The sequence below is a fragment of the Maylandia zebra genome, linkage group LG7, assembly GCF_041146795.1.
Source record: "Maylandia zebra isolate NMK-2024a linkage group LG7, Mzebra_GT3a, whole genome shotgun sequence".
Classification (NCBI taxonomy): domain Eukaryota; kingdom Metazoa; phylum Chordata; class Actinopteri; order Cichliformes; family Cichlidae; genus Maylandia; species Maylandia zebra.
In genome coordinates this window covers 20728592-20752675 of record NC_135173.1, presented here as the reverse complement: position 1 = coordinate 20752675, position 24084 = coordinate 20728592, and the positions used below count along the sequence as shown (strand labels likewise).

The following is a 24084-nucleotide window of genomic DNA, read 5'->3' as shown; positions in this document are numbered from 1 at the left end:
AGCTCTTTCCTCTCCTTCATAAGTGGAAAACAGAACACTCTTCTTCAAACAGATGTCAAGAGAGAAATACCCCATGGCCTCATATTGGATATCCTCTGGCAGGACACGAAACCCAGAGCTCACGGCTCTGTTGACAGTGACAAAGATTTCATATGAGATCTGAGGGGAGCGGGGAGTTGACACACAGAATTCTTGTTTGTCCTTCGTTATTAGCTTGTGAGTCAGAGCCAGGGAGGAATAATTGTGCACAGACCTAGGTCAAACAGATGCAAGTGAACGGCAAATAAGCATGGCCCAACACAATTTTATGGTTGTCTCTTGCAATTCCATCCCTGGTAATCTTAATCTAAGGGATCAATGAAACAACTGAGATAATTAGCGGCCAGCAACAGCGCTTCCTCCAGTCCGTCCTGTCATCTTGTCACTTTTGTTCTGTTCTATTCTCCTAATTCACTTTCTAAATCTGGACTTCAACTGCATGGTGTTAATATTTAAAGATCCTATTTTTTGGGGGGGGGGGGGGGGGGGTATTTTCAGCTGACATAATAACTTTACCCTTTACCCAGATTCTGGTCTTCAGAATTTAATAATGACTTGTGATATGAATATTTTTTTTTCAATCTGAAAACCCTAAAAATATTACAAATAAGGACTATTCATGTAGAAAACTGTTTTTTTTCCTTTGATAATAAAAGGCAGGGACCTTCATCTTCAATGCATTTCTTTCTTACCTGTATCCAGGCTGCACGCAGCAAATGGATGCACGGTGATTTGTAAAGTGCGATAATGAAGCCAGCTGCACCTACATGCAAAAGAACATTCGGGGAGAACAAAAAAAGTTTGACACATATATTTGTCAGTCTTGTCTTAAACTTTTATATTTTTAAAAACGTGGCATAACCACCGTGTGGTTTGTGTTTTTTTGGGGTGTGGTAGTTGAACTTTTTTAAAGCTTATTTTTTTCTTTGCTAATTTTGGTAAAGCGTCTTTGTCCTCCCCCTGGTTTTTGAGAAAGTATGTCTACATAATCTTGATGGTTGATTTAACTTCTGCCAATCAACCAGTAAATTAAAAGGGCAGCTGTTTCAGCACTAAATAAGACCACTGCACCTCCTTCCTTCCTTGTTCTTCATGTAATGCCTATTGCTCTTAACTTTCTCAGTCTGGTTGAACACAGGGGGCAACATCTCAATGGACTGATGGGTGGAAAAATTACAAACTTGAAGTCCTTGGTGCATTCTTTCATTACATCCTGCAGGCTGCTGAGATATTACTTCAATATGACAGCTTTACCAAACCCAAAGAACAGCTTTAGTCTTTATATAACGGTTGATGTTTTATATATAGATAAGGAAACCACATACTGCAAAATTCAAATAAATTATATTTTCCCCAACAATCATTTAGTAGCACCTTTTTTATGTGTTGTTTGTAATACAACATGTGGAATATGCATGTTGTTGTTTCTTAATGCAGTCATGGTAATTGCTGTAGGCTCTGTGTGACTACAAAGGGAGACAATAGCCTTGTTATTTGTCACCCTATCAGTGACAGCGCAGATCAGTTATTATTCTGGGAGTGTTTGCCTTTATTAATACCCATACACTTCTATTAGGAGCCACAACAAGCTTGAAATTGTGTTGCTAATTAACTGGTCAGCCTATCTCCAGTCTCATTTTGGGTCAGTGACACAATCCAGCATGATGATGTTCACAAAAGGTTGACAACACTGTTGTGTAATTGGAAAGATTCCCATTTGATGGTTATTACTGTTTATCACCTGACACTCTGTCTCAGTTATTGTTTTGACTGCACTCCTGACTGTCCTTTAAAATGTTGTCCTTCCTCTTCTTCTTTGAGGTCTTTCTTGCTATGATGGCCCCTCAGCAGATTCAGCAGTTTCTGGCTCCCAGCCAGCTGCAGGCTCTGATCCACCAGAAGCAGCAAGCCCTTCTGCTTCATCAGGTATTTGCACAGTTAACATATATACATGTCAGGGTGGTGGTGTTTGATAAACATGACTTACATAACACAGCAAAGTTTGTAAATTGGCTACTATATTTGTTTATTTATTATTTGCATATACATATAATTATTATGATTGTTGTTAACTTAGCCTAGTTTACTAGCTAAGAGAAGTGACTTAGCTAGCAAGCGTTAAAAAACGACAAAACTCTTATCAATGGGAATTTATGACAATGAGAATACATTGTGGTTATAAGGTTAGATATTTGAGTTAATGTTACTGCAAAATGATTTAGACTGAGGCCGTGATTAACATGAGCTTAATGCTATCAAGGTGAGCTAATTTGTAAGCTAGTCATTCCAAAGCAAACTGGTGTTTCAAAGTCAACCAATCAACCAATATGTATAATAATAATAATAATAATAATAATAATAATAATAATAATAATAATAATAATAATAATACAATAACACAGCAGCTTACTAAATGTTATAATACATATTTAACATTAGATAAAGTGCAAAAGTGCTAGTGCTAGCACATTATGACTTATACTAGGAGAACCAAAAGGTATAATTATTAAAAACGCTTCTGGATTTTAACTCAACCTTTTCACTTACCTAGACTTTCTCCACTAAGGTTTAACTCCATCTCATTAAAGAGAATGTATTAATTTTGGCTTAGTACCATCATATCACCAAGATGTCAGTATTTAAAATGGCAATGTTAGCCTATGACCCCTTTCTTCTGTGGTTTCTGTTGTTGTTGCTTTGTTGTTATTTATTCTCCTCTTGTAGCAGGGAAACAACAAAGAATCATGATTTTTATAAAGAGTTTGCCTGGGTTAAAGTGTTTTAATGCTTAAGCACGCAGTCTTTGAACAGGTTTAATATCAGACAGCCTATACCCAGCTAGTGTGTCTGTAAATCTCTATCTTCAGTAAAAAAAAACTTTTTGTCATTGTTTCCACCTTCTGTAATATACCAAATACTGAAATTGTACCACACACCTAAGATTGGCAACCATGAGGCAGCCTAAAATAAATAAAACAAACAAACATTTCTGCCAGTAGCAGTTATAAGTGTCTAAATGATCGTGATAATGCTACATTTTTTGATAGCATCACCTGAAAGAGTTCTACAAGAAGCAGCAACAACAGATTCAGCTGCTTCAGCAACAGTCCAGTAAGAAAATCAAAGAGGTAAGAGTCTCAGGCTACAATATTACACACCTATATATTTTTGGAGGATATCCTATTGTTAAAGATTGATACACATATAAAAAATAAATATTTATTACTTTTCCTTTCTCTGGTTGTAGAGATTAAAGTGAAATAATGAATGGATTTGGGCTTTTATTTTAAAAGAATTTTGACATCTGAGCTTGAACAGAAATAGTATGTGGATTTGGCCTTTTATTTTAAAATCATTTCAGCAACTGATAAAGTCATTAAACGTTATCATTAAATGGTGATATCACCTGACTTAAAATTACGCTCTTCCAGCCTTAAAAGCCCAGAATCGATATCTAAACATCTACCAGATGTGACCCTTAATGGACTGACTGGTCTCACTCTGGTATGGCAAAAGAGAGTGAGGGCAGTGTTTACTACCTCAGTAGAAATGCTTTCTTTCCCCATCCTCCAGCTCTCCTCTCCCCAGCTCGTCTTCCAGCAGCTCATCCAACTCCAGCAGCAGCAACAGCAGCAGCTCCTCCGGGCGCACAGACCAGCGCTGTCCTCTCCCGCTCTCTCTCCAGGTCACTCCTCTTTACATCTATTTCCAAAAGTTATACATTAAAAAAAAGTTTCTTCAAATCAACTCTTTCATTTTGTGCATACTATGTGTTTTAAGTCATCATTTCGAGATTGAAGGAACAGCAGGGGCTCTGTATAATTAATGTACACTGAATAACAAATGCTACATCGCTAGAAAAATACACCACAGCTACTTTGCTATTTGCAGCAGTATTGATAGACTTTGTGTTTTCAATCATCTTTTAGCTTGTCTCAGCCCTGCAAAGATGCAGCAAGTATGGAAAGAGCTCACAATTGGAATGACTGAAGATAAAACCACAATAAAAGAGAATCGAGAATCTTCCGCTGGCAAAATAATGTCAGCAAAAGTCCCAGGGAGACAAGCCGATGACCAGCAGTCTGCCTGTCCTCACAGAGCTGAGAGGTAAGAGCCGTCTGTTCTCGCTGTAAGCAGCAGGAGGGCCCAGGTGACACTGCCTTTTTTCTGTTAACATCAAAGACTTGTCATCTGTAGACATTTTTTTTTTCTCTCAAGGTGCGGGTGAGGAGATGTTTGCTTTTGAGACTTCACTTTTAATTCCCCTTGGGGACAATGTATTTTGTATTGTTTGTTTGCTTTGTGTTTTGCCACCTGAAGTGGATCAGCAAAGAAAAAGTTTACGTAACTGCAGTACACGTCCCGAATCAAAAGTAAATAGTTATCCTGTTTTTTGTGCTTTTTTTTTGTCAGTGCTCCCTGCCACCTCTCTCCTGTCATTTCTGCTACCTGAAAAGAAAACAAAACACTCTTATATCTGTTTTATTGCTGTTTTGTTGTTTGCCTGCTGTGGTTTCTTTAATCTTGACAGGCCCTTCTCTCTCTCTCTCTCTCTCGATCAGCACTGTTAAAGGTGATCACGCTGCCAAACACGCCCTCTTCGGTCACGGCGTGTGTAATTGGCCCGGTTGTGAGTCAGTCTGTGAAAACTTCAGCCAGTTTATCAAGTAGGTTTAAACAATCTTCACACTTTTAATTTTTGACATATAGCAGTGAAAACAAAGCAGCAGAATAACTGACATCTCTTAACCTCATCTTCAGATACTAATGGATAATATGTGAATTATGTAATCACATTTTTTTTAATGAAATGGATTACATTTGAAAAGACATAATTAGGTAATAGCTCCACTGTTATGGATTTGCTTTTTTCATTTTGATTACTTCTTTCAAACTTTACAATTTTAAAATTATGATATTGATCAGCTTACAGTTAAATATGTTAAATATTATGTTAGTTATGTTACTTTGTGAAAAACAAAAAATCTGGTTATTTAAAACTAAAATTAGAAATTAACACGATTTTATTGTTTGTGTTGCTTGTTTGTTTGTTTACTGTTCACTCAAAACCAAAACGAACATTGAGACATGAGAATAACAATATAAATAAACTTAAACTTTCTTTCTGCAAATATTGTAAAATCCTTTACTTCATAACCACACAGCTGATTTGAGTTTGATTTATTTTTGTTTAGATACTTACTGTTGTTGTTATAGCCCTTAACATTCACTTCATCATCAGTGTGGGTCTAAATGTTGTTTTATCCACAGTATTTGATAAGAGATAAAAGATTCTTCCTCTACTTCTACATTTAAAAAAAATCTCCTAACATATTTGCTCTATTTGTTTCAGGCACATAAGCAGTGAACACACTCTGGATGACAGAAGTACAGCCCAGTGCAGAGTCCAGATGCAGGTGGTTCAGCAGCTTGACCTTCAGGTAGGGACTCTTAACTTATAAGTATCACTGACAGAAAAGGAAGCAGCGATGCTTGAATTATGTCCGATTTATTGAAACTTGCACAGTGTTAAGATGTTCTCAAGGTCAACATTGATTTTATCATTTTATGTGCAATTTCCAACTGAGGTCTACAAACCAGAAGCACGAGTGTTCATAAATCCAGACTTAAAGTAGAGGAGCTAGAGCCTTTTCAGCAGTGTTTCAGCTGCCCACGTCTCTGTTGAAACTTATTGAAACTACTTATTCTTGCTTTCAGTTCTAGTTGAGCAGAGAACCCTAGCTTTTATACTTAATTGATTGTATTTGATGGTTTTTAGTATGTATTTGGTGACTGTTACGGATAAATGTGCATTTTGTATAACCTGTGCACTTTGGTGAGCTGAGTTCTTTTAAAATGTGCTGTAGGAATAAACTTTGACTTGACTTTCATAGCGTTCTTTCGGTGCTTCGCACGTTACAATAACCTCTAAATTGTTATGGATCATGTGGGGGATTAGTTGCTACGTCATCAAAATGTGTAATATTCTATAGACTGAATGATGAACTGAGATGATGATACAGTCATAATTTAAAACATGGGTGATACCTGATATTATGCATGAGATAAGAGGATTTTTCTGTATACTTTATATATGCCCAACCCAACCAAGAAAAAAAAAGTTTATATTTGGAGCAAGGCTTGTCTGCAGTCACTTCAAACAAGAAACACTTGATTAATTTCTCCAATGCTCGACTATCTAGAAACCTTTCTGTTTATGCTAAATCCTCATGCAACATTCAGCCCCTGCTGTGCTTTTCCTGGTGTTTGACACAGAACGAACGCTTTCTTCCAGAGATCTGTCAGGTTCACAGCCTTCCATTTCAATAACCTCTGTCTGGTGATTACAATGTGACACCATCCACTACAATTTCCGCTTCCTTTCTTCATCTCCACTTACAGCTCTGCAAAGAACGGCAGCGTCTGCAGGCAATGATGGCTCACCTGCATCTGCCATCTTTAGAAGCTCAATCGCTCTCGGCGCCTGCACAGTCGCCACAGTCCGACACGGCTGCTGACCCGTGCGGCCCGCAGGTAGGCAGCGTTCAGTAATAGCTGCGCGAACAACACAGGTCGAGTAACTGAGCCGTGATATTTACGGCGTTACGGGGGGGAAACTCCAAATATGTGGAGAAAACAGCACATCTGGCTTCACCCTCATCTCTTCTAGCGCTGATGAAGATACTGCCAGGCTGTAATTGACTTGTTGAACTTTTACAGTTGAATGAGTTGCAAAAGCAAGCTGACATTTCCTTAGGAACAAAAAAATCCCCAAAACACAGCACTGAGGCAATGCTATGTGTGATGAGGGTCCTGGTAAGAAATATTTTATCAAATTGAAACACAAATTCATTTTTTGAAAAAGTTTACAAAGCACCTTTTGACTATGGCTCTAATTTGATCTTTGCTCTTTTACTTTGCGGAGCCCTCGGTGCTTTTTCAAAGCGAGGACGCTAAATGTACAGAGCGCTTCCTCTCCTCTCTGTGTCCAGCTGTTGGCACAGACGTGCTGTGATAATGTGGGAGCTAATCATTTGTTAATCTTGCAAATATTGCGCCATAATCACAACACCCACCAAACAATTTCACCCTATAATTAACAATAATTGGCTTCCTCCTTATTGTGACATTAGAGGAATCACCTCTGAAGAGGCAAATCCAATCGCTCCGTTACGCCCTGTTATGAATCTCCCATTCTGTTTTGTTTCCCTGTCAGAGTGTTCGCTGCTCTCGATCCTTTGTTAACTTCATGCTTTTGTCACTCTCAGCTCACTTCAGTCACCAACAGCTTACCCTCGCTGAGACCATCAGACCCAGCCCAGGTGTCCCCTCGACCTCTAGATCCTGTTGGCACTCCATCCCAGGGGTGTGAGAAAGAGTTCCCCTCTCACACGTCAGGCGTTGGGCCAATCAGACGTCGTAATCACCCTCTGGTCTACTCGCTGTCTTCAGGTGACGTGTAACCTGGCCACTTGACACACAGCAGCTCATTCCAGATTTTTCACTTTGCTTTTTCTTTATTCTGCTTTTTTTCTTGTTTCAGAAAATGAATATGAGCTTTACAAAAACACTGATCTCAGACCACCTTTCACCTATGCCACACTGATTCGACAGGTATGACAGGTTTTTTTAAACTTTCTATTCGCCTTCTTTTATTTTGTATTTGCTGGTCCCGTATTAATGGATAAACAACGTTTTCATGGAATCTCTATGTTGCATATTGATTTGAATAACTTGATTCAAGTGATACAATTTTCAATCCGTGTTTGAAGTTTTTATCAAGTTAAATATGCATGTTTTCCTGTTGTTTTAGTAGTCAGCTGGTTTTAGAGCGTGAATATGGAAAAACTGACATGAGGTCTTTTTACAACTGATTAATAAGTAAAAATAGTTTACACATGACTCACTAGTTAACTGTAAGACAGAATAATGTTATAAAACAGAATAAAACATTTAATTTTCAATATTTTTATCCACCTGACATCAAAAAAATGTGCTTGTTTGTGTTTTTTCTTTTTATATCTTTTATATATTTAACCTCGGTTTGTATATGTAAGTTTAGAAATTTTGTTTTGTTTGTTTGTGTGTGTGTGTAAAAGATTGTATTAGGTTGATGTTTGTATATTAAATGTCATATATGTGTATGTAGTTAACCAATGCATTTACATTTTTGATGTCTCGTGTGGAGTCGCAGTGTGTTATATGTTGTTTTGCTGTTGCACAAAATGTAAAAACTGTGCAAGTACACTTTAACTACGTCAATAAAATAAGTGTGAAGAAGAATCATTAACTGAGTAAAAAAAACAGGATAGAAATGATTAAGCACAATAAAAAATACAATAAAGTAAGTAAATAAAAAGAAGGAAGTAATTGCCTACTTCAATTAAGAGTCCAATTAAAGGTCGGTTTTACATTTCTGTTTGGAGCTTGGAGTGTAAAAGTTCCCTCACCAAAGGCATTGCGTCCTGCGCTTTGGAGCAACTAACAGACTCATGCCAGAGAATCCGAGCAGTCATACAAGCTCATACTTTGTAACCACGTGAGACATCTAATAGATCACAGGGTGCTTCAAAAACATCTGGAAGCAGTAAATGTCAGGAGTCTCCTTCTGGTCCAGATACATGCTCACCTGCAGGGTTGTGAAATATCTGTAATTGATTTTTTTTTAACATTTTCGTAGCATTAAAGCGTGAATCTTGATAGAAAAACATGCATCTGTTTCTACTATAGCATTATTTTTGCAGAATTGGCGATTCCTTAAATTTAAACAAACACAAAAGCCGTATCTTTGTTCCTTGCCTTCGATAAACTAGTGAAGGCTTTAATTTGATCCTGTATTGCGCTACAGTGTATTATTTCCTTTCCATCTACAGGCTATCATGGAAACATCAGACATGCAACTAACCCTCAACGAGATATACAACTGGTTCACAAGGACATTTGCTTATTTCCGACGCAACGCCGCCACTTGGAAGGTATTCCACCTGCAGATGATTAACTCTGTATCCCACTGTGTGTCATACCCGATGCATGCTGCATGCATTCAGAAATATCTTCCTCACTCTGATTTCATCTGGATCAGAATGCGGTTCGACACAACTTGAGCCTGCACAAGTGTTTCGTGCGCGTGGAGAATGTGAAAGGTGCGGTGTGGACTGTGGATGAGGTGGAATACCAGAGGAGGCGATCCCAGAAGATCACAGGGTACAGTAGATCCTCCTAGTTTATCGCAGTGCCGCCATCAGGGTATCTGTACATATTTCATAAATATAATGATAATTAATTACACAATAATCAAAATATCACATTTTAATCACAAAACACAGCTTTAGCATGAGTAACCACAAACTTCTGCTGTTTGTAAATTCACAAATTTATATTCAACCTTATGGTCTACAGTGCTAAGTATCATCTATATTATAAAAACCAAAAGGAAAGGTTTAGTTTCCTTATTTTAAAGACAGACATCTCTGCAGGTGATTTATTTAAAACAGCTGAAAATTGCTGTGAAATATAAGGCGCAATATTAATGGAGACAAAAGTTACATTTTTAGCATTTCCAGGAATCACGGCTTTGAAATTTAAGTTGAAATCAATCCATAAATTCCAATCTGATTGCTCTCCTATATCACTCAAATCCGACGATGTTGACTTTGAAAAAATTCTCAAAAATCTTTAGAATATGGATAAACGTGGTTGGAAAATTCAAAATTCCATTCAGTAGAGGCCCTTTACTCTTATTCATTTGTTAAATACATTATGAATTTTCATTGCTGTTATCTGTTATTTTCTATTATCTGCAGAAATCCATCACTGATGAAAAGTATTTCCTCCAGTGCAGGTTATGGAACCCTAATGAATTCTGGCTTGCAGGTGAGCCAATGCATTCTCAACGCAGGAGTGCTTACAGGTTGGGGGCGTGGCCACTCTTTCATTTATGCTCACTTTTCTTTTCAGACCGCACTGGCAGAGGCGTCACTGCCAGGACTCAAGAAAGACAACGTAAGAGGAAATTCAAAGAGTGAAATACAAAGGAGCAGCATGGCTGACAGCCACAGAAACCAAAACTTCTCTCCTCGTGTCCAGACGTGAGTTTAGCTTTGATATAAAATTCGCTCCAAAAAAATTTAGCGATATAACTCTGAAGTTTGATGTCTTTTCTATTTAACCTCTTACAGGCCGCTTTTCCTTGAAGACAAAGAGCTGAAGGTGAATGACCAAGGATGTCTGATACAGACAGTGAAACCAGTCAGCCTGCAGCCAGACATGAGTGAAAATGATGGAGGGCATTTGTTTGACCTTGAATGACTCTTTTATTGTTAAGAAAAGCAGTAAAATCAGCATTAAAACAATTTAGAATATTTTCTATTCATCAGCAAATGTAATAAAGTAAATTTAGCTTTGAGACAGATTATAGCAGCCTCAATTTCTCCTCAATTTCAGTCAAACAGCAAAAGAAAGCAGAATATAGTGCCACTTGTGGTCTCTGTGCTGGGAATACTTTTATCAAATATTTAAATATTGGACTATATATCTTAATAACAGTTATTATTCAAATATCAAACAGACATGTAACAAGTTGAGCATTTAAAGGTGACCGAGATTAGTCGCATTTCTTAGGATAATAGTATTTTTTGTTTGTTTGTTTGTTTTGTTTGACTTTCTAACGGACATCTTGCCAAGAAAATGGCAACAATTTAGAACAATTTGTGATTTTTCACCAAAAGCAACCCGTACGCTTTTGTATTAATTATTTATGATGATAGAAAATGTTTGTTGATAATGTTTGTTAATAGTTTGTGTCTCAAAGACACTTTTAAATAACTGAAAAGCATTCGTTGTGCACTGTTTCTTCTGTTTTCTCTGTTGTGATTATTGATAGAAAATATGGGATTTTCACAGGTCAGTTTTTTTTTTTTAAATGAGGGTCTGTATACTGAAATAAAGGTTCTGTTTTTGTTATTGAGAACACGGTCTGTATAATGTGTGTAAAGATGTGTCAGTCTGTAGGCTTGTGTCCAACATTTAACAATAAAAATATATATAATAGTTTAATGTTGTATTTATAAGGCTGTGCAACATTATGCTTTTTCCTTCAGTTATCAACTTGCATACTTAAAAATGTAACACCCATGCGTCGGGTATTTTTAATGCTGATTTATACAAAGTTTAAAAAAAGGCAAATTTGTAGTGTCATGTTTGGATTTGTTTGACATGGTGCATGTACTTGTAACCTAAACACTTTGAGGTTTCTCCAAACCATTGTTTCAAAAAATGGCTGCAGCCCCTGTCAGTACAACCATAACATTTTAACATTACACTTTAATTTTTACATAAATTTCACAGTACTGCTAACTGTTTCAAAATTAGATAAAGCTAATTAAATTTCCATAAAGACAGTAAAATAACTTCTGCATTCACTTTCATCATGCTACCATACCCTGAAATAAGTGTTTTCTATATTACTATATGAATATATTATATTATATTTCTAAAGATCACCGATAAGAGGTCTCAGCTACAATCCCTGTTAAATTATTAGAAATTAAAATAATAAAATAAACACTCCCAACATTGTGTCATCAACTGATACACACCCTGAAGTGAAGCTGTGACTGTAGACTTCACAACCAAACACAGAACAAAAGGTTTTTCAGCTCCCTGTTTTGACTATTGTCAGTAATTGTCTTTGCTGATAACATGTTAGCTTTAGGTTTGCTGTTCCTTCTCAGGTCTTGCTTTGATTTGCTGTCAGCCTATTAGATGACATTTTCTTCTGATTGCCTCCGTGCCGTGTGCGTACTGACTGAAAGTTAGCATGGTGCTAGACAACTTCAACAGCTTCACTTATGTGTTGCTTTGATGTGCCATATACTCATTGCGAGGCGGGCCAGTCAGCATGTTTTTTAATGTAGCACTTTTGACAGCACTTAATCAACAGCCCCTCCAAAAAGGCCGGTCTCTGTTCATCTTCTCATCAGTGGGTAATAATGATGCTGCCGCACATGTGCTCGTTCTGTTCGCGACGTTCTCTTCTGCGGGAAAAACAATATCTCCACATGCAAAGATTTAAATGTATTTAAACTACTTATTACTGATTTCATCTTTTAAATCCAACGATGCAATGATGTGGCAAATCTTTACATACCAGAAACTGTCAAGCTCAATTTTCAAGTCAAGTTTAAGCAATTTGTTTTTATTTTAGTCTAAATTGATCTTGTGAGCCAGAAATGTAAAATCTTTGGAATGTCTGAATTTTAAAAAGTTTTCTTTTGGTGTGAAAAGAAAAAGTAAAAGGATATTCTCAAAATGAATCTAATTAACCATCTCTTAACAAATAAGTTAAACAGCTGAAAAAAAAAATCACCATTCAGAAATGATGCCAGACATTTACACACTGATTTTACACACTGATTGCATCTAAAGTCATTAAAAAGAAACTTAACGTCATAAAAATGTTCTGAGCAGGTTCTTGGCTTAACCACCTTATTGGTAATTATTAAAACCCCTGGTCCTGATGAAATGAATGATTCGAGATTAAAAAAGAAAAACAAAGCTGGCAGCTTTAACGCTCTGTTTCTCCACAGAAGCTCTTAAGATTAAAACAAGCATGTCAGGCTCAGGACTGAATGTTGGCTCGTCAATGACAAATGTTGACTTTTTACTCTGTTCTTTTTACATTTTAAGGTATTTGAACAATTGTGAAAGGCAAACAGAGTAATGCACAAAACAGGAAAATATCCTGCTTTATGGCACACATAAAAATATGACTTTTCTTGAAATTAGTGGCATCTTCTCATCTCACATGGGAAATATTACTATGTTATGCATACTAAAAGCTAGACAGCAGACAACTTTTATCGGTTTGGCTTGTGTGAGAAAGAGGGAAGAGAACATACACAATATTCAGCTGACACACTCATGGGGTATGTGTCTCCATTGTGTTAGGTGACTAAAAGCAGAACAGAGAAAGCAACTTGAAGTCACTCAGCAAGGCCTCGGCCTTCTTTGTGCTCTGTGATCAGCAATGTTTGGCACAGCCGCTCTGTTGGGAAGGGGATTGTTATTAACTCACAACAAAACACACACACAAAGAGCACAGCTAAAAGCCTCCTGAGCGGTGACTCATGTCGGCATGTTGGGTGTTGGTGGAGGTTTCCTGACCCTTTGGTGTGGACAGAAGCCAGAGGGTGAAGGAGGAGATCGAGTGAACAAAGCGTAAGAAGGATCCTGAGCAGTCATGTACACCAGACATGTTACCAGGAGAGCACTTATCTGTGGATGGGGAGGAGCAAAAAACAAGCCAGACTAAAGGTAAGTGCAGATGATGTGATGTAAAAACAAATAATTCCAGTAACTTAGAGTTATGTTAATAGGATTAAGGACGGATTATTTGATGGACATTGACAAAAGTCTCGCTCTTTTTCCTAATTAGCATATGTAAACAATGGTGTCATTTTTAAGAAATCACGAGAAATGGGTGGGTGTGAGGGTGGAGGTGCAAGATTTTATAGGTTTTCTCAACCAATACAGAAACAAGGACCAACATTTGGTTCCTCTGTTCACTATTTGTAAGGATTTCTATTTTTCCGTATTTAAAGGTTTTAGTGTTTCTCCACAACAAAATGGGCAAAGGGTCAAAAGCTTTTTGGACACAATAAAGCAACATGGGACAGCAATAAGAGCTCGCAACTTAAGAGGTTTCCATTATATTTGTTAAATATCGCAATATTCTGGCAAATATATAAGAGCTGAGTGCATTCACGATAGAGCTTCTTGCCTTTTTACCAACTCAACATCTAACTTGTCTTTCTTTTTGTGTCTCAAGGTAGCACGTCTCTAAAATCAGCCCAGGAAATCCTTTCAGTGGGTGACCCTGTTAGCAGAGGAAATACCATCACCACTGATCTTATCAGCTGTAAGTGGAAACAAAGAGACCTGCGAAGCATTATTAATACAGTTACAAAAATTTATTGTTACTCTGACTGATCAGGTTATTTAGAAGGTGTAAACTAAGAAATTTCCTCTTTAATTCACATTGTAATTAATCATTGAAATACTTAATCAAATTATAACTAATGATAAAGACAGACATATAACAACATGTGCCAGAAAACTGCTTCATCCGGCATTTAGTTGCAACAATCTCACGAGCTGATCCTTCCATTTCCAGCTCAGCCTCTGCCTGCTGTTTCTCCACCAGCAGAGGCCTCACAGGAGGCAGCAGCATTTAAGAAACGTACATATGACCACCAGCAGAAGCCCGAGTGTCCACGGTGTGGCCTCACAGCTCCAGATGACAGACTGCCGGGCTCCAGGTTGTCAGTGCACAGCGGCAGCAGGAGCAGTAAAAGGAGAAAGGAGACAGGTGCTGCGGCTGGATCACACCAAACTGCGGCTACACCTGCTGGTAAGTTCTACAGTATGACTTGATTTACATAATATAAAGAACAATGACGATGTGAACAGAAAGTACAAACTGTAACGTTTATTTTGATGCACACAGTAAGCAATTTTAATATGCTAGCAGATCAATGTTCCTTTCCAAGACAAGGCAAGTTCTGTATTTCGGGACTAAGACAATAATAACTGTGATATTAACATACACAATATCAAAAGTTATTACACAGTAAAAATATTCTTTTTTTTTCTATATTACTGCTTCTATATGGTTATATTGTGACATCTGTCTGTTCTCACTTTTAATCTGAGGAATTGATTAAGCTAATAAACTGAGAACATACAGTTAAGTCAGGAAGAGTTTGATAGACACAATATACAGGGTGGGCCATTTATGGATACACCGTAATAACATGGGAATGGTTGGTGATATTAAAGTCCTGTTTGTGGCACATTAGTATATGTGAGGGGGCAAACTCCCCAAGATGGGTGGTGACCATGGTGCCCATTTAGAAGTCGGCCATCTTGGATACAACTTTTGTTTTTTCAATAGGGAGAGGGCCATGTGACACATCAAACTTATTGGTAATGTCACAAGAAAAACAATGGTGTGCTTGGTTTCAACGTAACTTTATTCTTTCATGAGTTATTTACAAGTTTCTGACCACTTATAAAATGTGTTCAATGTGCTGCCCATTGTGTTGGATTGTCAATGCAACCCTCTTCTCCCACTCTTCACACACTGATAGCAACACCGCAGGAGAAATGCCAGCACAGGCATCCAGTATCCGTAGTTTCAGGTGCTGCACGTCTCGTATCTTCACACCATAGACAACTGCCTTCAGATGACCCCAAAGATAAAAGTCTAAGGAGGTCAGACTGGGAGACCTTGGGGGCCATTCAACTGACCCACGACGACCAATCCACTTTCCAGGAAACTGTTCATCTAGGAATGCTCGGACCTAGCACCCATAATGTGGTGGTGCATCATCTTGCTGGAAAAACTCAGGGAACATGCCAGCTTCAGTGCATAAAGAGGGAAACACATCATCATGTAGCAATTTCAAATATCCAGTGGCCTTGAGGCTTCCATTGATGAAGAATGGACCCACTATCGTTGTACCCCATATACCACACCAAACCATCACTTTTGTTGTTCCAACAGTCTTGGAGGGATCCATCCAATGTGGGTTAGTGTCAGACCAATAGCGGTGGTTTTGTTTGTTAACTTCACCATTCACATAAAAGTTTGCCTCATCACTGAACAAAATCTTCTGCGTGAACTGAGGGTCCTGTTCCAATTTTTGTTTTGCCCATTCTGCAAATTCTGTGCGCCGATCTGGGTCATCCTCGTTGAGATGCTGCAGTAGCTGGAGTTTGTAAGGGTGCCATTTGTGAGTAGCTAATATCCGCCGAAGGGATGTTCGACTAATGCCACTCTCAGTGACATGCGGCGAGTGCTACGCTGTAGGCTCTTGCTGAATGAAGCAAGGACAGCCACTGATGTTTCTTCATTAGTGACAGTTTTCTTGTGTCCACATTTTGGCAAATCCAACACTGAACCAGTTTCACGAAACTTAGCAAGCAGTTTGCTAACTGTAGCATGGGAGATGGGTGGTCTCGTAGGGTGTCTTGCATTGAAATCTGCTGCAATGACCCGGTTACTGCGTTCACCAGATATCAACACAATTTCGATCCGCTCCTCACGTGTTAACCTCTTCGACATGTCAATGGCTGTGAACAAAGAGAAACTTGTAAATAACTCATGAAAGAATAAAGTTACATTGAAACCAAGCGCACCATTGTTTTTCTTGTGACATTACCAATAAATGGCCACCATGGTCACCACCCATCTTGAGGAGTTTGCCCCCTCACATATACTAATGTGCCACAAACAGGACTTTAATATCACCAACCATTCCCATGTTATTACGGTGTATCCATATAAATGGCCCACCCTGTATATAAACTTTATTTACTTACCTACTTACTATTACCAAGTGAGTATTCACTCACCCATCCAAATGATTAAATTCACCTGTAACCCTCCATGGTCACAGGAAGTGTTGGTCAAGTTACTTGAAAATAGTAATTAGTTACTGATTACTTCTCCCAGAAAGTGATCCCCTTACTTTACTGATTACTTATTTTCTAAAGTAATTCGTTACTTTATTACTCAGTTACTTTTTAAAAACATGATACGCAACCTGAATACTTTATAGACCTTTCAGTCCAGTTCTATTTGTTTCTGCATAATCCATCATATAAAATGTAATCAAATGAAAAAGTCTGTTTTTAAAACTTGTTTTATTAGTTTTAATCTTTTAACTTTATGCATATTACATCAAGCAAAAATTAAATTATACAAAACATCCTTTGACTGGAAGAAACTTGTTTAACATTTAAACCTATTTTCTGTATATTCCAGCATCTAAAATAAAATAATTTTTTGTGTTTACACTCATTCTTTCAAATAGATGCAAGTAAAACACACCAAAAAATAAATAAAATCAAAGATTCAGCAGCACTAAGTCTATTTTCACCTGTTTAGCAGGAGTGGGGCCAGTGGAGGTTTGCCAGGTGCTACAACAGTCATGTCAGTGGGAGGATCCGGGGCTTTCTCTATGAATTTCACATTCAGCGTGCTAGGTGCTTGCTCAGATTTGAAGTTTAATTTTTCGCTGCAGAAAGAGGTTTTCTTCCCACGTGTACAGCCAACGATAATGTTTTTGTCATTTTTTTGACAAAAGCATTTTTGCTTACATAAGTAAGAGTAATCTAATTAGTTTTTTGCAATAATAATACTTTGCTCATTACTTGAAAAAAGTAATCAGACTCCCAGTCTCTGGTCACAGGTGTATAAAGTCAAACAGCTAGGTATGCAGACTGCGTCTACAAACATTTGTGAAAGAATGGCTCGCTCTAAGAAGCTCTTAATGTTTAAGCACCTTTGTTTGGGATGATTTAAGAGTGGAGCCAGGCCTTCTCATCCAGCATCAGTGTCTGACCTCACAAATACAGTGAAGAACGAAAGAATGGCCCAAAATTCCCATAAACCCTCTCCTAAACCTTGTGGACAGCCTTCCCAGTGGAGTTGAAGCTGTTATAGCTGCAAAGGGTGGGCCTACATCACATTAAACCCTATGGTTGAAGAAAGGGATGGCAGTCAGGTTCATATGTGTGTGAAGGCAGCTGAGTGAATACTTTTGGCAATATAGCTTACATTCAAATGAGTTACCAAAGAAGATAAAAGTGACTCTTTCTATACAAATTTAGCTGTTTCAAGTTTTGCTGAAAGGCTTTGAAGCTGCACTTTCTCTTGTTTTCTCCAAGTGTGCAATGGGCCACTCCTTGTTTATCATTGTGTTCATGTTGTTATCTCTATGAAGTTACTCATTAAATCAATACAGTAGCCACAGATAATGCTCTGTTTTCATCTACGCACAAGTATTACCGTGAGTTATAGGTGGGGGGTGTATAATTCGGGCGGCTAAGCAGGAAAACGCTCAACCCCACTCCCCAGGGAATTCTGCCGCCTCCTTTTCATTTATTTCCTTCAGTAAACAGGATAAAACAGCTTGATTTGCATGATATCACATGCTATCCAGTCCGTGTGAGGATGAAAACATTAGCTTCGTAACAATACAACTGTTGGGATCGCGAGAGACGCCCTGTAACCCACTGGTGGGGTTAATGTATGCAATTTCATCTGCACCTAATTTAGGAAGCGGCACAATTATCATGTGACAGCTCCTTCCTAGTTGTTGTTCATCACTGGAAGCCCTCTACGGCCTTTTTTATTTTCCCATGAGGACTGAACAAAGCTCTGTGATTAAGTAAACACAATCACACTTGATCATTGCAGCACAATAGTTTATCTTTCAACTTTCAGCTGCCACTGCAAACAAACATGTGAGAGATTAATTTAGGGTTAATAGAGTCGTTAATCCCAGTTTGTGATGGGATGCGGCAAGCTCTTAGAACACAACATGTTTGACCTCACGTGATGAACGTTGCTGAATCTGTTTTGTGTCTGATTTTGCGTGTGTTCTTTGCAGACACGTGCTTTCACCTGCTGCTGGCGTGCCTGTGGTGCCACTGCTCCGTGCTGCTCCTGGGTCTCCTGGAGGCTTGCTCATCATGCCTTCACGCCCTCTGCTCCTCCTGCTGCCACGCGTGCACCCGCTGCTGTTCAGCCGTTCAGGAGGTTCCCATGGAGGAGCTCACCTGCCACGCCCACTGCCACTCCGTCTTGTTCGAGTCCTGCTGCGAGCCAACCGAGTGTCTCGAGTTTTGTCTGGAGTGTTGCGAAATCTGCCATCGCAGCTAGGACACTAAAGACTGTGGGCCAATAAGAGAAAGTAACACTAATGTTGGATTTATTAGTATACTGATGTTGGTTTTGATTAACTATCATTTTATTAACCGTGATGTAAACAGATGAGTAAATGTGAGATGTGATGAGTCAATATTTTTTCTCTGATTTGATGCTGCTTGTCTTAAGCGAATGAAATGTTCTTGGTATGCCAGATAAAAAAACAAAACAACGACAACAGTTGTGCAATTGGGAAAAAACAACAGTAAAAATGGGTTTCTTCGTGATATATTAGAAGTTGAATCAATGAAAAAGACCCAAGAGTCCTTTAGCTTAGGCTGGCATAAAGACTGAAATTTAGGGGACACCAGCATGGCTGCTGGCCACATTTAAAAGGGAACTCCTTCAACGACTTTGTACAGATCTTGGAGACTACCACTGCCGGTGTTGGAGTTGTAACTAATGCAATACATTACACATAACCTTTCCTTAAAGCTGCATTACTTTTATGTTGCCTAGTCCTTGCTGTAGGAAGTAATGTGTTACACTAGTCGTTACATTACTCTCCTAATTCTTTGTAAAATGACATGACGCATGTTGCAACATAACGACAAGTTAACAATATAAACCGCACACTAACACAAACACACCAACACCAATCCTAATAAGGACCGAGATACAACAACAGAAAGCAAAGTTGAAAACCAGCCCAAAGGACACTTCAGAGCGATCCCCGAAGCGAGTCTGTTTTAGAAACATGAACAGGTAGAAAGAAGTCTTTAACATCCTGCTGGGTTTTTTTTTTTTGCTAGCTTTGTGTTAACATCCGGTCTGCAGCAGGTTGCAAAGACCTGAAGTTCTTGTATCAATATTTTTGCTGCTGTTTCTGTCCTGAACTCAGTTTGCATGTCCCTAATGCTCTTATCCTTTCTTGAAATAAAAATAAAATCCATGTTCATATCTCCACTCCTCAAAGTTGTAGACTACTCCACCATTTTGACCTCCTGCACCCAAAATGAAATTGACTGTAGCACTAGTTCAGATAACTGAAGGACATTTGTAATGCAAGTAACAACATCATTTTAACTGTAATATAATAGCTTAATATTGTTACTGAGAACTGCAATGTCATTACAGTAAGCAGTTACTGACCTGTTAGCTACTACTAGCACAGCATAATATAATTTCTGACCAAACTTGGTCGACGGCACAGGTCATGAAATTAAAATGACAGAATGCCTGACTCGCTTTGAGAGACGGCGCTTCTTTCCAAAGAAACTGTACAGTGTTAGTCCGACAGTGTTATAGCAGCGCAAACCACAAGGGCTCACCAAATTCTACAATATGAGATGAGGAAATAGTTAGCTTAGCTTGGGAGAGGGACTGCTATCTTTGCTCTATCTGAGACATATCCAATACACACCCTCAACCAAATGTATGGCAGCAATTCATTGCATGTAGACACGGTCAACACAAAGTTCAAGCCTAGCATCAGAGTAAGGAACAGAGGTGATTTGAGTGGCTTTGAACTTGGCATGGTTCTTAATGCCAAAAGATCTTGTATTACTGCTGATTTACTGTGATTTTTCCCATGCAACCACTTCTACAATTTAGAAAATTATCTGAAAAAGAGAAAATCTCCATTTGCTGTTTGTGCGTTGTGAAAAACGTGAAAAATGGCCACACTGCACTCAGAAAAATTATGGTTCTTAAATGGTTCTTCAGACGGCTTCATGGTTCTTTAACCCTCTGATGCATAGTGGTCACTGGAGTGGACAGCTACTAAAACGTACATATCTCTTTAATGCATTGGTTTCTATGGTGGAACTGCATATTAGCCTCTAGAGTGCTCTCTGCTGCCATGCTCCATTGAGGTCAATTCAGTGTTCAGTTAGTGCAACTGCAAGTAAATTTCCTCTGAATCAAAGATGGCAGACAAACTGTCACCCCTGCCGACCACTGCTGGCATATCCTGTCAATCCTTCTATGCTAAAAGAGCCCAACAGGTAAAAAAAATATGATGATATGCAGTAACATCTAGGGAAGGATATTATCTGTTTGGAATAAGAAATTGTTATGTCTAATATGTAGAAAACTACAATTAACCATGTGTCCACTGTAGTGGACATCATGCATTACCCACTATATTTTTTTAACATAAGTCATAAATTGTCTCACTGTTTTTTGGGACTGTTTTGGTTATAATTAAGCATATAATTGTTACATTTATAAGCTACTCATTTAAAATATATATTTCTGTGCAGATCAGCTGTAGTTTGAGTTACTATAATAATTATTTTATCATATTTTGTAGACTTCAAATGCAGCAAAGAATAAGGCAGCGTACAGAATAGTCCAGGAAATTCCATCCAGCTCCAGTGATGATGATTTCATTGATGAGTGCAGTGATGAGGAGTTCAGTGATAAGTCCAGTGATGATGAGAGTGGCTGCCAGAGCAGAACAGAGACATAGGAACTACGGATGATGAAGACACAGACAGTCAGGATGCAGAAAGTGAGAACGATGAGGGGCAGGATGAAAAGGAAGGTCAGTATGATCAGGGAGCTGTGGGAGATGGGTACATGGCACCTGACCATACTCAAGCCCGCAAAAATATTTGGAAAGTCCAAGACAATGACTTGGTTGGAGACTTGCCTCCTTTTCTAGGAGAGTGGAAATTGAATGTGGAGGGGAAGGATCCCATAGATTTCTTCAGACATCTGTTTCCAGCAGATCTAATTGATAATATAACATACAACACCAACTTGTATGGGAAAGAACTGTCAGTAACAAGAGAAGAGATTCTCCCTCCAGCAATGCAAAAGAGGAAGACCCAGTGGGACCCCACAACCCGTGAAGTGGAGAGCAGTCACCAAAGTAGCCTGTGAGGTCAGGTTTGCCACAGGATATCACTGGCCCCAACTGACCGAGGTGAAAAATGCAAACAGGTGCCATGATGTTGTGTGCACACGGAAGACCAAATACATCTGCATGCAATGCTGTGTGCCATTGTGCCCTGGATGCGTTGCAAACTTTCGCACAGCCTAGGTGTGATGAACATAGAACTGTTTGGAGATGCAGAGACTAAGATGTCAGTTTGTGTTTTCTTCCAGCATGCTACTAAGGGCTTGGTAATACTGTCCTGCATCGTTATAGAACTGTGTAGACTCAAAAATGTTTCTCTTGTTGGAGATAGTTTGCCATATTCAGGTGTAGGATTCATAGCTAGGACTGTTGATTGGTTTTGTTATTTACGTCTAAACATTGGGGCCTTATGAGTTGAAAGTTCCAAAAAAATTGCTGAGATGTTTTTCAAAGGATACAAGCAAACAAGTGTTTGTATATTTACAATAGAACACAAGGTAATTAATTTTTACAGTAAATTCACAGTATTTCATGCTAAGTGCTCAGGCGCATGTAGTCCACTGGAGTGGACAAGTTTATAACTTTATAAAAAAACATATTTTTGAAAAAAAAAGAGTTAAACATTTTTTTTCATGTCCTGAGAAGAATAAAAGCACTTAAGAAAAAAATCTTGACCAAGGCTTTCATAATTCATGCATCAGAGGGTTTTAAAGAACCATCATACGTCAAAGAACCTTTTTATTTTGTGGATGGTTCTTCAGCTATTACAAATGGTTCTTCAAAGAACCATTGTTTGAAAGGTTCTTTGTGGCACCAAAAAAGGTTCTTCTATGGCATCAGTCTAAAGAACCACTTTTGGTTCCAGTTGGCACCTTTATTTTTCTGAGTGTGCTTTAAGTTGATGGGAAGGAAACAGGAACTTGTTAACTCCTTGTTACAACAAAGGTATGCAAAAGAGCATCTTTGAATACATAACACGTTGAACCTTAATCGGCTGTCAGCTAAGAGCAATAAACTAAGGGTGCAAATCACAAGAGCTCATCAAATTCTACAATAGAAGAGAGTGGACAATGTAAAAGTATTGCCTGGTCTGGTGAGTGTTAATATGGATCAAAATCTCTAAGGAATGTTTCAAACACCTTATTGAATCTGCATGTTGTAGAATTAAGCCAAGGGAGATGGGTCCAACTAGTCCAGCCGGGTAGTCGGAAGCTGTGGCTAATAAAGTGTCCAGTAACAAGTAAACTAATGAAGCTCATGCGCAAGTTCAGATAGATCTATGGCCTCACATTTGTCCGCTCCCAGGTGCTGTCAGCTTAATCTAAGCTTATCACTTCCACTTTCCCACACTGTCAAACTGTTTGTGTCATCACTGGTCTAGTCCAATCAACTTCTCCCTAGGTTAATAGCACTTAAATATAGTCCATCTCTTTGGTAATATGTCAAACTACTGCTATGCATCTCACTTCACTGCAAGCCTACTGATTTAAAAAAAAAAACTGACTAGCTTAGTTATTTATCTTGAGTGGTTTGTGCACAACAGATTACAACATTAGAATTTATTACAAAAAACCTTCAAGGCCTTTCCTCAGTTAGCCAGCAGAAAACAGTGGGGAACACAATAATCTAATAATGTGATTCCTACTACACAAATGGTCTCTTTTTCATAAACACAAACTGCACAAAAAGACTCACACTGCACTGTGCGCAAACAGAGTATTCAAGATTCAGGCTTTATTCCACAGAAATGCTTTTTGTTTGTACATGAAGTTCCATTTAATGACGTTGACCCAGCAAGACCCTGAATGAGAGGGGTCTATCTCTTTGCAAGGTTTCTAATGTTAAAAGATTGCAGGCTTGACTTCTCCCTGAAAAGCTCTGTGCAGCTGAGGAACAGGGCGACGCAAAAATTGTCAGCTCTTTCTTGGCTCCCTTTTCATATTTGTCATATGAAGCACTTAGAACATAAAAGGATGCTTATTGTCTCCAGATCTCTAAAGATCTAAGCAGGCTCTTTTAAAGTGGTAGTACGAGATGACAGCAGAGAGGCAAAGTAAACAGCCAAAAATAAAACAAAGTGGCGATAAAGACAACGCTGTCAATCTGTCCGGGCGAGCCAAGAGGCTCATTTAAATCATGTTAGAGCAAGTAAATCGCATTTAAGTATCTCTTTTGCCCACAGCACATTTGGATTCTGTTCGTGACAAGAAACAGTGGTGACGTCTAATTTAGAGCATGGCGAGTACACAGCATCAGATAAACACCCTGGCTTGTTCCACTTGTCCCCCTTGATTTGTTATACCCTTTACCCACAGCTGATGCCTCCCTCCACACAGAAACCGCTCATATTGTCAGATTGCCGCATACGTTGGGCTTCTGCCACACAGAAACAAAGTGTTGAGAATGGATCTATGCAGAGTGCCATGAACCGCTGGTCAAATTATCTGTTACTGTGAATTGTCAA

General features: G+C 38.6%; 2 protein-coding genes and 2 long non-coding RNA genes across 4 annotated transcripts; 3 read left to right on the top strand and 1 right to left on the bottom strand.

Annotated features, from left to right (window-relative positions):
* Positions 1-9: 9 nt before the first annotated feature.
* LOC143419414 (uncharacterized) lies at positions 10-2718 on the bottom strand. The gene is made up of 4 exons (XR_013099370.1): positions 2587-2718; positions 1781-1953; positions 732-802; positions 10-127 (listed from the first exon to the last, which is right to left on the bottom strand). It is a non-coding gene; the product is annotated as an uncharacterized LOC143419414 (long non-coding RNA).
* LOC101479479 (forkhead box protein P4-like) lies at positions 1834-11057 on the top strand. Its single transcript, XM_004563863.3, has 14 exons — positions 1834-1965; positions 3087-3167; positions 3613-3724; positions 3969-4146; positions 4602-4706; positions 5393-5480; positions 6442-6573; positions 7308-7491; positions 7583-7653; positions 8913-9014; positions 9122-9243; positions 9843-9912; positions 9997-10127; positions 10218-11057. The coding sequence occupies exons 1-14, from the start codon at positions 1834-1836 to the stop codon at positions 10345-10347; spliced, it is 1638 nt and encodes a 545-aa protein (XP_004563920.2). The 3' UTR covers positions 10348-11057.
* A 2138-nt stretch (positions 11058-13195) lies between these two features.
* LOC101473572 (uncharacterized) lies at positions 13196-19714 on the top strand. The gene is made up of 4 exons (XM_004563840.4): positions 13196-13353; positions 13868-13957; positions 14213-14449; positions 18498-19714. The coding sequence occupies exons 1-4, from the start codon at positions 13293-13295 to the stop codon at positions 18767-18769; spliced, it is 660 nt and encodes a 219-aa protein (XP_004563897.1). The 5' UTR covers positions 13196-13292; the 3' UTR covers positions 18770-19714.
* A 788-nt stretch (positions 19715-20502) lies between these two features.
* Positions 20503-21379, top strand: LOC143419412 (uncharacterized). The gene is made up of 2 exons (XR_013099368.1): positions 20503-20760; positions 21069-21379. It is a non-coding gene; the product is annotated as an uncharacterized LOC143419412 (long non-coding RNA).
* Positions 21380-24084: the final 2705 nt, after the last annotated feature.